The 16,490-nt window shown below is 37.6% G+C and overlaps 1 protein-coding gene across 2 annotated transcripts in view; it reads right to left on the bottom strand.

The window, feature by feature from the left end:
- Positions 1-16,490, bottom strand: part of RANBP17 (RAN binding protein 17) — a 156,301-nt gene that overhangs the window by 118,495 nt on the left and 21,316 nt on the right. For both annotated transcript variants that reach the window (XM_062629242.1, XM_062629243.1), the window contains exons 13-14: positions 14,724-14,829; positions 13,021-13,156 (exon numbers count right to left, since the gene is read on the bottom strand). In XM_062629242.1, coding sequence (XP_062485226.1) covers positions 13,021-13,156; positions 14,724-14,829 — 242 coding nt within the window. The remainder of the gene's footprint in view (positions 1-13,020; positions 13,157-14,723; positions 14,830-16,490) is intronic.

The following is a 16,490-nucleotide window of genomic DNA, read 5'->3' as shown; positions in this document are numbered from 1 at the left end:
CAGAAGGGCTGGGACTGCGGGGTTGGAGGAGGTATCGGTCGGTGCTTGGTCGGGCTGGGGTGGGCGAGTTATCGGTCGGCTGGTGGGGAGGTGTTGTATTCTCTTCCCTTGTTATTTCCTTTATCATTATTATCATTGGTGGTAGCAGCAGTGATTTGTGTTATACCTTAGTTACTAAACTGTTCTTATCTCAACCCGTGGGAGTTGCACTCTTCGATTCTCCTCTCCATCCCTTCAGGAGTAGGAGGAGGGAAAGAAGGGGGGAGTGAGTGAACGACCTGTCTGGCTGGGTTTAAACCACGACAAGTAGTGATATGAGACAAAAGGTAACAGGAGAAACAGAATGTTCTCTGCAATTCTGTTTCATGCCAGAACTTATGCCTGTAACAAAATAAGCAGAAAATACTCCAAGAGACTGACAGTTCACGTGCGATGTTTAACACGGGTCAGAAACTGCACCTTTTTCTAAGGTCAAAACTAACTGGCCTGGGGGTCACAAAGAGTGGTATTTTGTACTTTATCTACTCAATTACCGCATTTGTTTTACATGTAAGAACAGAAAATGTCAGTGCATAATCTATCTGGAAAGATTATTACTTGGGTTAAATACTGACTCAGGGAGGGTGAAATGAAAAATCTTTAAAGTGAACTTAAGTTAGTGCTCTAGAGCAATTCCTACCTTAAAACACTGCTATACAAATACATATTCCTTATACAAATCTAACAACACAATGCTATAATCCTATCTAGAGGATTGTTTTAGTAATATACTACTTGCTGGTAACTAAATTAAGCTGTTATGCAGTTTTGAAGATGCTAAATGGCTGATCAGCTAAAATCAAACAAAATCCTCTCAGCATTGCTGACCAGCGCAGATGATGCACACAGTACCTACACTGAAGTATAAATCAACCAGTATCAACATGAGCAATGTAACCTCCAAGGATTTGACTGGTTTGTTCTTTTTTGACAGAGGCACTTATCATGTTACTTTGCATATTTCTCATCTCCAGATTACACAAATATGCAATGAGCAATTTCATAATTGAGTTTAACTTGAGCCATAAAAATTGCCGTAGTCTAATATTAAAGAATTATTCACTCTGCTGTGAACTCTGATGGTTAATTTACTTACTGCAAGGTCTGGGAAATTAATTCATTAAGCTACTTAAATAATGGGGATATGAGGCCAACATGCAGGAACAAAACTAATATATTTTACATGAGTAAGTCACAAGATAGCCTGTTTCCTCTCCACCCCCATGATGTCCTATCTGCAGTTTGCTAGGATGGAATGGGATATACAGCACAAGCGGAAAGGTCCACCGGTTAAAAGTTACTCAGAGAAGAGAATCTGCTTTTGGTGAAATGATGACTTGATTTTTAAACAAAGAACACAACCAATATAATACAAACGATATAATAAATCAAACATAGTATTTAGTGGTCAGAAAACGTAAGCAGGGTCATTACAACCGAGTCCAGTCAAAGACAAAGCAGAGGCAGGTAAGCCAAAAAGCAGACTTACATGAAAGCAAAATTTGAAACTACTACTGTAAAATAGAAAAAGGAATTATATTGGGCTCTCTCAGGTAAAAATCCCTAAGCAATGTAGCATTTTCTCTGTGCTAGGAAAATTTTAAATACACTTGCATTCAAAATACAACAAAAAATGCTGAAAGATGGATTAACATTTATGCCCCCCATCAGCATTCCCTGAGACAGGTAATCAAAATAAACAAACTAATGGCTAGCATTCACATACCAAGGGAACAGAACAGAAAATTAACTGATGCAAATACTGAAAAGTCAACTACTACCATGCCTACTTTGCATATAAAATCAAAATATGAAAAAAGGACATTTCATTATAGACTCAAGTATCTCCACGTGTGCAATTACAATCCAGTTTTTCAAATGACCTATCCACCTAACTTCACAAGGAATTTCATGTTCTTCTATAGCATAAATACTAGAAATATTCAGAAAGAAGAATCAATGAATTGACTCAATCTCATTCCTCTTTAAAACATCCTCGTGACATTATTTGCAAAGTATTTTCCTTAATCTCTTAGCATGCAACAGGGTTTTCAGGTTTTTTGTAGTAAATTGCTACATTAAATTGTCTGAAATGTAACTCTATTAAAAGAAATATTAATTCTGGTCATTTCCAACCCTAACTCTTCTATGATTTTATTTTGCAATACACTGCAGCACTGTTACATCAGCATTTGCCGTTACAAGAGCATCTCTCTTCTACCACCAGTTCAATTTGTTCTGGGCAATTGCTATTAGAAAAATAGTAGTCTCTTTCAAACCACAAATTACACTCACATCCAAATAACCCAATCACATGTTTGCCAAACACTTAAGAAGTCAATAATTTGGAGTTTTTAAGTCCACAAGTGATGGTATCAATTCTGAAACGTTTAAATATTAGTTTACAAATATTGCTTATAGCTTAATAGCATCATAGACGTAACTTCACAAAGATATTGGCTCTAGACAGTAATTATATCCTCAGCCTAATGTTGCAGTTAATGGACATACACATTTCAATGATAATTGCAATCCCTGAACATGATAATGTGCCTTTATTAGCAGTTACAAAATAAAGCTCAGTTACAGCCAAGTGCAGAACTGAACTATGCTAATTCTTTATTTTTAGCATTGCCTGATTTGTGTTATAGAATTCTAAAATAAAACAGCACTGCACTTAAACCAGTGCTTTAATTGCAAACATGAGATTAAATAATATTTGTATAAAGATTCATGCAAGTTTTAGTTGTCATGGGCAATGAGACAGAAGTTAACAAGTTAGGAAGATAAAGGCACAGGTCAGTGAACAGCAAATACACTGCACTTCAGGAGGAAAAAAACCCCAAGGTTTTAAGGATTTAAAGATTTTAAACAGCACTGCAAGAAAAGGAGGAAGACTAAAGAGTACAGAATGTAAAACTTGGGAAAAGAGAAAGCAAGCCAAAAATTCCCCAAGCAAACACAGAAAGAAAGTGTCAATGTAGTACAAGAAAATACACACAGATTCCCACATGAAACAACCAAGCAAAAAATGAAAGAAAGGATATGTAGAATAAAGAACACTTTACAACCTAACCTGATGAGGAAACCAACACTTACGACTCTCAAACTTCTTAGTGTTTGTCTTTATGTCCTGATAGGTTCTTTGCTGTACAGAATTTCCAGGTAATGGAGAAACCCACTTCTAGATTTCCAGAAGTAGTTAAGGAACAGCCATGGTATATTGTGATTCAGTATTTGCCAAAGCAAAGTAAGAACTGCTGTCCTGTCCCATGAATCAAAATGCCACAGATTCCAGCTCACTTGGTTTTGGTTTGTAGCTGTTGTTCTTATTTAATTTCAAAACAGAAAAAAAACCAAACCAAAAAACCTGCACTACTTCAAGAATTCTTCAAACTGTTAGATTTCTTGAAAGGAATCCAATCATTTTTCACATGAAGCAAGGTGGTTGTCAGTGCAAGCCAAAACACAGACTTAAAAATAACTATATTCTTTTTATAAGCAATGGCACAATTAACTTGGCTTTGTCCAATCTTTAGGCAGTTACACAAGCCCAAATATGAGTTCCGGAATATTTGCTGGAAGTTACTTCTGCTCATGGCAGGATAGGAACTATGATAGAAAACATGACAGGAGATCTGCTTGACTTGAGTAAGGCTTCTCTAGCTCCTAAACTTGCTAGAAATTGGTAAGTCAGTTGAGAAGTCAGAGCCTCAAAGCGGAGAGACCCAAAGTATTTCACATACATCTGAAGCAATGCTTTTACTGAGGATTACAGTAGAAGTCCCACACTGCCAATTCTTTTGTTCAAAACCCTGATGAATTCTGAGCACTGAGCTGCTACAAGCCAAACTGGCAACTCCAATCCCGTTAAAAGATCCTACACTTGAACGCCCTGAGATACAGATTTGACTTAATTTTGTGGCTGTCTCCATGTTGGAAGATAGGTATTTAGTTCAAGAAACATTAAATGTTCTTATACCATTTTTTTTTCTTTAAAGCTTTGGAAACAAGGTTTTCCTTCAAAAGTATGACTAAAATCACAAGGAAATTACTTGTCAAATAGTACAACTGTATTTGTCCATTTCAGTCGTACCTTTCCCAGCACTTTCATGATACTGAAAACTAAGGGTACGTGAAATGCTTGAAGTCTATTTGAAAGTTAAGTTGGTACCTCATAACCTTCGAAGTTCTGTAAATAAGCACAGTATCGTACTTGCTCTGTTGTAGAGCTAAGTGTTTAGAAGAAAAAGTTTATCAAAGAGTCATTTATCAGATTTCTTAGGATGCTGTACCTGTATCGCAGATTTGGAAAAATCCTACAATACCTTGATCACTCACCACAATAACATCTACTTACTTTGATTTCTGTACTAGCAATGACATTCTGTTTAATTCAGCATGGACTTTTGAGGCTTTTATGACCAGCCCTATGTGGAGTTTCTCTCTCATCATTTATCTAGAAAAAACAAATACCTACTGGGTTGGATAAAAGGAACCCAGTTCGGCTTGTGACATTCCTTTCCTGCACATACTACCACAGAGGGAAGGCTATGCACTGCCTCAAAAGGGAACCAACTTTGTAACAGCTGCTGAAGCTTTTCATCAGCACCAGATGGATCCAAGCCCCACTAAAGTCAATCCCTACTTTCTTTTGCTGTATCAACTGCATTCAGATTGGATAAGAACAGCATGGCAGCTACGAAACAGAGTAAAAATGCGATATGGCCCAGTGGAGTGAAAAATACCAGCGACAGTATTTTTATTGTGAAACAATTTTTCTTTATTCTTCCTAGAATATGCCACAGAAATAAGCTGTACCCAATTCTCCCTGTGATGCTTCCTTAACAAACTCTAAATGTTAAACTTAAATGAGAGGCATTTCATGCAATCTGAAAAATATTCAGTTCAATTAAAAATAATTGATGCATGGTGAAATAATTCTTCCCAAAGCTGCTGTAAAATCTTCAAAAAATAAAGCTACTTAATAATTTTCATCTCCTACAGGCTAGAGAGAAGCATTATTGCATATTAAAAATTGGAGTGTGGTTTTCCCAGAGGTAAAAGAAAGTTATTAAAACAACCTATTTATTGTTGATATAACTATCCATTTGTGCTACACAAAAAGTAACAATTTCAGTACATTAAAAGAAAAGCTAATTAAGGCATAATTAGTATTTTCTATGTTTTGATAATTAAGGGTTAGTTGGCTATTTCTTTTCAAATTCCTATTTGATGTACCCCTACAATGTCTTTAATGAGCAGCTAACACTATTGAATCCCTGATGGCTGAGGAGTTTAGTGACCACTACTACATTACTTTCATTTATCACTGCCTCTTTACGTATAAATTAAAGTAGCCCTGTAGCTATGTTGATCTACTTTATATCAATTTCTTCATCCATATCAGCTGAATATGTATGGCATTAACCTCATTTACCAGTTTGGAAAAGCTGAATTAAAATGAGATCTAATTTCTAGCGCACAGAACAATTTCAAAACTGCCTGCTAATTTCCAGCACCTGTCAGTGTTGGGATCTTCACCTCATTGTAATGAAATAAAACAGTATATATATTTTTACAGCTCAGAAAAGGATAATCATTCACAAGTGTTAAGATACCATCAATCATAAAGACACCAGAACCCAGAATCTTTTACCAGACGAACACAGATCAACACCTTTACTCACAAAGTCAAGTCAGCGGCACTGCTGCAGATCTCAGGCTCTTATGCAGGGTGAACAGTAGTCACATTCTGCACAACTATGTGTTTTCCTTCTAAATCATACTTCTGTTCTGCAGGCAATGTAATCAAAGAAATATCCATATACTGAAGAACTATCAAAATAACTAAGTCAAGAGAATGCACCATTAGCAGACCAGTCTGTGTTCAGTGCTTACACGATCTCTGGTTACATGTATTTTTTGCTTTCAGCTACTGCAAACAACATACAACCAGGAGATGACATTCTTTCCTCCCCTCTGAACACCCTCTAGTCTAAATTCTAAACCCTCCAGGTATTTTTTTTATCATAATGCAGATTTACCTCATGTGTCAAGTCTAGCATTTAAAAAAAAAACATATAGGTGTGATCCTAAATGCTCATACAGTAACTTCTTTATGCTGACCACAGAAGAATGTGCAAGATACACCTGAGAAATCACATTTGCACCCACGTCCCCCACCCCCCTGGCTTATAATCATGCTTCAATTTATAATCGTTAATGGCTCCTCGTGAAACATTAATCCATACTCCCACTTTCTTCACCCTCACTTGGCTTCGACTGAAAACCAGACTGGACTCCCCGCATCCCCCAGCTGATGCACCTACAAAAGGTGACAGCTCTATCTCTTCAAGTGCACATGGAGCTGTTTCCCAGAAACAGGAGGGTCACAATTCCAAGCCGTAGTTTCCTACCTTGTACCCCTGCCACTTTCAGCTAACGCTGCGGCAAAAGAAAAACCCTGCTTGCTGGAATACCCTGCTGCCAGTGATCTTTACACTTCTTGAGATATTCCTCAAACTAGAGCCACCTCAGACAGATCACAATTACCTCCAGACTTCTCCAAACACGTTCAGGGCTACTGTTTGATGAGAAAGAGCAGAACAGGGAACCACTACTTGTTCCACAGAGCAACAGAAGAATTTACCTAAATGCATTTTAACCAATACATTCCATATGCAAAGCAAAACATCAACTTTGCAAGCCTAACTATTCTGGTTAAGAGTAGGGATTTCTTAAAAATTACTCTGCTTATAAAAGCTGAAAACAGAACTCTGGGCATGATCTGTAGAAGAGACATGATCTGCTAAAAAGCACATCTCAGTCTCAAACTCCTGCTCTTACTAATACTCTTCCACCACACTACCCTTATCCAACATGTGAATAGGTTCCAGCTTTGACCTCTGTTTCAGGAGATGCAACAGTAAACTGAAGGCATAACTCTAGTTCAATAGTGCCACATGCTGTAGAAACAGAACATGACAAGTGCAAAATTAAGATAAAATCCTTAACTTCAGTCAGAATGCCACAAAAAAAGTGTAAATAAGCAACATGACAGACAAGTCTATACGCTAATTCTAAACTCTATTTAAATTTTAATTACATGAATATTTTCACGTAATTTCTTTCTCACATACAGGGCCACTGAATCCCCCATTAAATACTTCTATTTTCAGTCACAAAATTTTTAACAATTAGAAGAATTCCCCCTTAAAAACAGAAGATGCAAAGGAACCAACAATAAAAAGAACTTCAATTCTGCATGCATACATTTTTCAAGAGCACACTATTAGAATAACTCCTCATTTTACATTGAGAGAAAAGCCTTCTACCAAACCCACCTTTCTGATAAGATCACTGTAAGCTGTGTAGATATGAAAACCTGAACACTGGCAAAAGTCTCAGGACTTCAGGTTATGAAGATGCCTTAGTGTTAAACTTTTTTCAAATTAAAGACAGAATTCTAAGTTAAGTTTTAGAAATTAACTTAGCTATGAAAAATTTCCTATGATATATTAACCAACAGAACTTACTTATCCAACAAGCTACAGTTTGATTTACTCATGGCAATCTCTGACTACCAATTAGAGACAGCCAGAGAGCCATCAGCTGCTGATCCAGGCTCTCCCCAGGGGACATTTGGAATAGATGCAGTTTGAACCCCTCTGGGAAAGGCTAGGAACCCCTCCTGTTGCTTTTTTTTTTTTCCCCTCCAAGGACAAGTCTCTGACGTGTTTGGAAGCAGGAAAAGGTCCTGGTTAACAAGTCTTGCCTTTTGATCCTGGGTTAGCCTAAATTAAGAATCCCAAGTGCAAAAATACTGAAGTATATAATAAATACATGTGTTTACAAATACATTCTGTAACACACAAGCAGCATTCAAGTGCAAACCTCAAGATCTCCTCTGACTTCCCCAGCAAGGTAAGAACTTGCCTGTAACTCATGGCGCACCTCTGCTTAACCAACAATACAAAAGGCAGCTAAACCGCATTCTCAGCACCCCCAACTTAATTTCTGCACTTGCCATGGGAAGTTACACAACTTAGCAGAGATACTATTGGTCTCTCTAAACCGCAGACTATCCCATGAAAGTTCTACTGGTGGCTGGGTAGTTAAGAAGAGACCTTTCTAAGCACAGATAAATGAGGAGTGAACTCATGCTCTGAGCTGGAAAAGGAGTCAGTCTCCTCTGTGTTCAAAGATTCTGTAATTCCTGTCACTCTTAGTACTCATATACTTACTCCTTTTAAAATGGCTGTAATGAGTTACTTGAAACATACCAGGCTAAAATAAAATCCTGAAATAACAGAAAAATTTCTTATTGTGGTTGATGGTCACAATAGAACCAGGAGGGCTCACTGCTCCCCAAGCACACCCTTCACTGGCTAAAACATAGCGAACAACCTTGATCAATTATAACAGTCTTACGATGAAACGTGAGATTAGACAGCAGGAATCTGGTTTATTCTGTACTTTATGGGGGAATTAATTAAGTCTACCTGGGCATATGGGCATATCCAAGAGCCCCCACAGCATCATGGGTTGTACCCACCAGTACTGTTACTGGCCTAGTTAGAAAGCTTTCCGCAAGTCTTCCTTGCTACAAATTAAGCCAATTACATCCTGTCTTTCCCTTGAAGAGCACTGAAAACATTTGCTCACCAGTTTTTCCAAACTTACGCTTGACATCCTTAATTTTTGTTTCCCCCCAATATTCTATTTCCTAAACTAAACCAAAGGGTTATCTTCAGCATTTTATTTGTGGTGGTGTAGCCTCACCCTTGCCTATGGTTTGCTCAAAAGCTTGGTGTCCAAACTTGAACACATTATTCCAGCTGAAGCCCCATCAGGGACAAATATTTGGAGCTGAACAAGAAATCCCAGCACCTGACACAATATTCCTGCTACTTCAGTCACAAAGATGTTGTATTTTTCTTGTGCACAAATCCAACGCACGCTGTTAGAGTTATCCTGATACACTCCACAGCATCTTCTGAAATAACACTGCCTCGGCAGAGACTTCCCAGTTTTAAGTGGAAATTTTCATTCCTAAGCATGGTGTTTCACCAGCATTTTAAACTTTCAGGTTATGCCTCCAGCTTATGAAGATCTTTCAGAATTCAAATCCTGTCCTTTGTGATTGTTTCCTCCCAGACTACTGTCACTTGCAAACAGAAATAATTCTATAGCTGTTGATACATCAAAATATTTCAAAGGAAAAGCCTCATTCAAAACTGAAATGTTTTGTCTAATAAATAACATGTTTGATGTCAGGAATCAGATTTCAATGCAGTATTACACTACTACAGCAACAGCTAACAGTGGCATGCTACAGGAATGCCAGAGCTAGAACAGATAGAAGCTGCGATTACAGTTCCAGTAAAGCACATGCAGTGCTTTTCCAGCCAACTTATTTTCTACCACCCTGCCAGGATCAAATCACAATATGCCACAAAAAGATGAGTATGTGAAAGCTAAGTCACATCAGCATTAAAACATGTATTAATAGAAAGATATTAATAGTGCTGTACAGTACCAGAGAATCCAGTCTGGCATTCAACATATATATGTATTAATTCAGAACTCTACCTGATCCAAATGACAGATGGTTAATGTGTTATTTTTGTATTGGTAATTTAATGGTACTAAAACTATATTAGAGTGTCATGGAACAGATCTTCAAGGTTTTGCTTTTCTTCCTTAGACAGCAAGCCCCAGTGGACAGTTTAATAAGAATGCATTAATTTACGTACCCAATTTTCTTTTTCTATAATGAGTTTCCTTTTCTTATCCTGAAGATTACGAGTTAATTAATGAAAAAAATGTGTATATTTATATAGAAGACTTGTTCTATAATTTCATTAGACTCTTTGGTCTTCTCTAACCATTGTTTGTTTTTCTGTATGCAAGCGTATGATCAGATAGAGAAATACTCTTGAAAATTACCTCTCTATGGCTGAAGCATGCAGAATTTCCATTATCTGTTCTGTAAATAAAACAATTCAAGCAATCCTGAATGTTTATATAAACGTGCATTAACTGAGTCATTTGATATATGTCTGATTTTTCTGCTTCCAAGTGTGAGCCTTTTTATTGCACATTTGTAGATAGCTGCCAGCGAGACACAGTATCACAGGATTTACAACTGTGAGGGTAGAATGCCATCTGCTGCTATGCTTGCTGCTACAGCAGGATAAACCAGAGGAATCATACAAGGGCTGCCTTCTGCCTTCCTCTTAAGTGTAAACTGTATACAAACATCTCATTTGGTTTTATTAAAAATTAAAAAACCCAAACAAACACACCAAAACTGGGAGCTCCGATGCATTTACACACAGCTCTTGTAATGAGATCTGGTGAAATAATGTCATACTGACCACGGGATTCTGTCAATGCAAATAAGAGGCTGTTGTACCAGGCCTACTAGAACAAAATGAAAAAGAAAGTAAATTATAGGGGTAGATAATGTAATCAAGCCATTAAAAAAAAACAACAAAGAAAACACAGCTTGAAAATGTATTTGCAATGAACTTCGGAGTTGCCAGACTGGGGCTAGAATTTAGAAACGCCCCTTGAACACCATGACAGCCTTGCAAAATTTCCACTTTCCCAGTCTGGTTACATATAAGACACATACAAGACAAGCAGAGGCAGTAAATATACAGAATATGATTCTGAAGTGTTCGAGGCCAGGTTGGATGGGGCTTGGAGCAACCTGCCCTAGTGGAAGGTGTCCCTGCCCATGGCAGGGGTTTGGAACTGGGTGAGCTTTAAGGTCCCTTCCAACCCAAATTAGTCTGGGATTCTATGATGATATATTACTAGCTTGATCCATGCCTGCCTACCTACCAGGGCAGGGAGAAAAACCAGAACAATGAAACTAAGCAACACAAAACCGTTTTCTGCAATTCATCCACAGTTTTTCCCCATGTCCTTTCAGTGAGAGTTAATCCTTTCTGTTCAAAGTGCTCTTCAGTAATTCAAATGGAAATATTAGCATTTTACTCAATAATTAACCATTTAACCTGCCCCACACAATGCAATTGCACAGGCAGTCCGAGGGTTATTGTGCTGGTTTAAGGTTGGAGTAAATTTCTTCACAGTAACTAGTATGGGGCTGTGTTTGGATTTGTGTGTTGATCACACAGGGATGTGTTTGCTACTGCTGAGCAGCTTACACAGTGTCAAGGCCTTTTCTGTTCCTCACCCCACCAGTGAGGAGGCTCAGGGTGCACAAGTTGTTGGGAGGGGACACAGTCAGGACAGCTGACCCCAACTGACCCCTGGGATCAGGGATATACCATGCCATATGGCATCATGCTCAGCAGATAAACTAGGGGGGAAGAAGGACAAAAGGGGGGACATTGGGAGTGACGGTGTTTGTCTTCCCAAGTCACTGCTAGGTGTGCTGGAGCCCTGCTGTCCTGGGCATGGCTGAAACCCTGCCGGACTATGGGAAGTGGTGAATGAATTCCTTGCTTTGCTTTGTTGTGCACATGGCTTTTGCTTTACCTGTTAAACTGCTTTTATCTCAACCCACAAAGCCTTCTCACTTTTACCTTTCCAATTGTCTCCCCCATCCCACTAGAGGGGTGAGCAAGTGACTGTGTGGGGCTCAGCTACTAGCTGGGTTTAAAGCATGACAGTCACTCAGAACACACAGCTGAGCTGGATAAACTCTGATGTAGCTGGCAAATGGTCAAGTTTCACATTCATTTTTACTGACAACGGAGCTCCAAGGGATTTAAGTATAAATACTGCACTTCAGTTTCCTGCCCGCTGCTTCACCCACACGCAAGTGCTTCTTCCAGCCGTCTGTAAGGATGGACATCAAAAGCTTGGGTATACAATCTCCTATGAAAATCTGTACGGCATACTACATTGATAGTGGTTCTCCACAGTTACATCAATTAGTCAGAATACAAAGTGAAATCAAACCCCTCAAAATCAGATCAAAATAAAACATAAGCCAAGAATCAGAGATCAGAATAACAACTACTCTACAGCCATGTTGCCTATGAATTGCCATCAGCAGGAATTTTGCTAGCAGAAATACCAGGACCATGAGTATGTTTTTACTGTGTACTTTGTGTTACTTAGCGTTAAGAGCAGTGCCCCATATTTAAAAATAAAAAATCAGCTTTGACAATTGAAAGGAACACATTGCTTTCATGAAAAAGTAATTCCATACAGTGTAAAACTTTAATATTAAGTGAGGAACAATTCAATAAAGTTGAAGTACAGTTCAAACCTGAAGGGATAAAAGAATTCTTGAGATTTGGACTGTTCACCAGAAAGCAAGGATAGAGTACTACACAAGTAAAACCAAATCTCAGTCACTGTCACAATTCTTGCTGAAGATTTGCTTGGGGCTCCAACAGAATTCTTTCAGTCTTTCTCAAGATCAATTGATCTCATCTTACTGACATTCTCTTTATAACATCTATATTATGACTGTCCCCTACAGTTAAGGTGAATTAAGAGCTGCTTCTTCAAAAATGCATTTTACTTTTCCCTCTTCCCTATTTAAAATGCAGAAAAGCCAAGTAATGTGAGAAATACAGTGGAAACCACATAAATGAGTAACTGTCAAAAGAAGAGAACTATTAAAAGAATAAATCTTGAGTACCCAGCTGTGAAATATAACACAATATAGCAGAACCCAGCTAAATGTTTGAAATAAAAAAACTGAAATGCAAAGTAACCTAAAACGGTTTAATGAACATAGCTGTTAAAATATTAACTCCTTGCACACCAAACTCAAATGCATATATGGTCAGAAGCTGATGAACAACCCATGAATAAGTTATTTTCAGATAAGCAAAACATTAATAAGTTACCTATTCCTCTCTCTCTCCATCTAGCAAATCAGCCAACAGATAAGCTCAGAAGCCTTTATGTGTAAGATGCATTGGCAGGTGAATTTCTGCACAGGCTTCCTGATTTCAAAGGCAGTGGTTTACAGCAAACTCTTACCTTTGAGTTGTGCTGAAGCTGGTCTCCCACATATGTTTTACGGAACTGATCCAAGAACCACAGAACTGCTAGTTCTACTTTTTCATTACTGGACTGTGGTAACTGGGCATCCATCAAAGATATCAGCTGAAAAACTCTTTGTGACAGCAAAAAAAAAAAAAAAGACAAAAAACCCCACAATTTTCAGGAAGAATTCTTAAATTATATCATATTATATTGTCTCAGCTGATTTCTTTAGGAACCTATCAAGCATTTTTTGTTTGCCTAAGTTTCTTCTAGGATTTTGTTTAGTTAGATGCTAATTATGCTAAATGACCACTATGAAACATAAACATCAACATAATGCTTTTCTAATTACTCTGTCACTGGAAATTTTCTCAGATACGTATGTTATAACACAGTGAGTTTGTCAACTGCTTTTTCTTTCTTAGAGCATCAATTCCATGGTGAAAGAAACAAACTGAAGCAGCACAGGTCTCAAACTGTAAATGCAGGGTAAGAGCTGTTCAAGTTCCTTGGAAACTGTACTTGGAAATAAATTTACATATGCATAATGCACTGTCTGCATCACCTCTTCCCACTTTTCTCTCTCTTAACACATCTGAACATGCATTTTCTGACCTAAATCCTTACTTCATACGCATATTTCCAAGAATGAATTTCAGACTACAGCAGCTAAGAACAAAATGTAGTACCTGTTTTTTTAATAATGGAATATTTTTTTATTTAATCTCCCATGTTCTTCTGCTACCTATTCCCTGAAATCCTAATTTCCTAGCAATTCAAGAACTTACTCTCACCTTTTCCCGATTCTGAAATGCACAGTCACTGGATTAGAAGTCAGTAGCTACTTCATCTGTAAGCCTGTATATTAAAACCTCTCACTTTTAATAAAAACATAGTGGAAGACAGCTAACACAACAGAGCCCCAGGGTAGATTACGAAGGCAAGACACAAAGGAGAAAATGTAAAGCTTTTTATCCAATTCTAAATTGTATGCCCTTTTTCATGTGTTAGCTAGTGAATGTAAATACGAGGACCGAATGTGCACACCTTTTTTATCACACTTGTGGGTGAAAACAAGGATTTAGGAAGTGTTTGCCACTTAATTTGAGTTTGCCACAAGACACAGGTATCCTTCTCAACAATCCCTAGCTCACCCCATGCCCTAAAACTTGCAAAAGGACAACTTTAGCGTGAACATTTTTAAGCCTTCTTTTTTTAACAAGTTCTAGTCTAAAAAGAAGTGTAAATTTTCGGCGTTTGACCAGCAGTTCCTCTGCAATTCTTCACCCACAATAATTAATGTAAATGAAGTAGTGCAGAAAATAATAGCCATAACTCACAACTAACAAAATTAACACTTGTATACAAGTATAACACAGAGGAAAACAGGTATCTACACGGGCATATCTAAATATTGTTTATAATAAGAGACATATTTGCCTTTAATCCTCTTCCCTTCCTCTGAAACATAGTTTTGAAATGATTGTATTACTGACTCTTCACTGCTTAGGATGATGAATCAGGAGGGGTCAAAGCCAGTGGACTGGTCTCAAACCACAGAAAGTCAGTATAGCCCTTTAGCACCCACCATCCAAGAACTGGACAAAAAATTGAAACACTTAAATTCAAAATACTTGCTGATATTAAACACTGTTAAAAAAGAGCAAAATAAAGAATTCAAATCAAGCCACACTTACCGACAGGACAGCTCTCCATCCATAGCATCATGCTCCTCAGTACTAGTGTATGTTAATCGGCCACCCACAAAAGCACCCACAAAATAGACAAGCCATGCCAGACATCCTAACATTAAAAGAAAGAGAAACAGTGATTATAAATAGTAAATAGTAGAATTATAAATAGTACAATAGTAGAATACGCTTCCATGAGGAACCAGCAGTTCTATATGGTATCAGACTGCGGGATGCTGTCAAGAGAATGGTTAGGTTTCTTCCTTTACCAGAGTTAAAACCTACCCAGACAAATCAACTAACAAAAAATTCTGAGCAGAGCTGGCAGATAAAGTAGAACAGCCTATTAATCTGGACACACTTATAAATAAACCACAAAGAATTAACCTAATACAAATTAAGCAAACTCAGCTGGTAAGATTAGACATACAATTAATCTACCATCTTCACCTGCCTGCCACAGGTTACTTCAAGGCATAGAACAATTTATTCACAGTGAGGCTGTTTCATCTCCTTATCATAGTATTAGAAAGCAATTGAGACTCACTCCAATCTACTTGGTTCTTAGTTTTATTTCAAATAAAGAACACTTGGGAATATTAAACTATTATCTGAAAGTGATCTGCACATAAGAAAGTAATTGTAACTCAGCTATACTCTTCAAGAAGAGAGTTTGTGAATGACCACAATGTTTTGAAAGTCTCTTTGGATTGTTTTTAAAAGGGTTTGAAAGACAGAGCTCACCCCTTTCAATCCATGCTGTCATGCCTTCCGTTTTCCAGATGACTTAGCTATCAGTTTCCACAATGGCACTTACACGATCCATGGGTCAAGAATCAATTAAAATACAACATAAAGATCTTAATTTCTGTAAAGCTAAGGTTCTACAAATAACTCTGAGTTTGTGTACGTGGTGTGTTTTGGTAGGCTTTCAAATTCTGACATCTGGCTTTATAAATACGGAACTCACAAACACTGAACTCAGACAAATTCTTTTGGCCTCTCTGCTGGAAAATAACTGCCACACTGCAAAACTGGCATTGTTTTAGCCTCTCTGGCACATTAAGGTGGAATATCTTTAAATTTGACCTACTAATACCCAACTCAAGCCATGCCAATTCCTGCCTCAGCTTTTTAAGCTGTAAATCCAGTAACTAATGGTATTCTCTCCAAGGAAAGATGCAGTATTTTTCCCTAAAGTATGATCAAAACAAAGAACTGAATAGCAAAGTAACACACAGACCTGTTAAAACTTCAGGATACCACTAAAGGTTCCTTCCTCAACTGAAATGCATTGAGACTATACCACAGTAAAGCTACTTTTAGACTCAATCTTCATTTAGCAAAATATACTTTGTAATAAATGGAAATAAACTGGTTGAAAATAGCAATGCAGCAAAGACAACTTGGCTACTCCATAAGTGAGTCTTGCCCTCATTACTAGGATTCTTCCAAGTGATGACAGGATAACTCACAAGAGTGAAGACAATACCCTGATGAACAAATTGTCTTCTGAACTCATTCTGAAATTTAACATAAAGGATAAACTACAGATAAACAAATGAGGTCATGTTATGACTGTAAATCAGTTATTTTATTGTGGGTATTTCTACATACATATCAGGACATGCACAGTATCTACCAGAAGTCTTGAGGTTTTATTTCATGTTTATTTAAAATCTGATAAACTAGCCTTCATTTATGTAACATTAAACTTCATTTCCTCATACTTGCAATGTTGTATTTTAGGACAACATGGAACTCAGAGAGCAC

Source organism: Pezoporus occidentalis, unplaced genomic scaffold (genome assembly GCF_034315485.1).
Source record: "Pezoporus occidentalis ecotype Australia unplaced genomic scaffold, CSIRO_AGI_Poc_V1 ctg33, whole genome shotgun sequence".
NCBI lineage: Eukaryota > Metazoa > Chordata > Aves > Psittaciformes > Psittacidae > Pezoporus > Pezoporus occidentalis.
The sequence above is the reverse complement of the archived record's forward strand: the minus strand, read 5'-3'. Positions and strand labels throughout refer to the sequence as shown.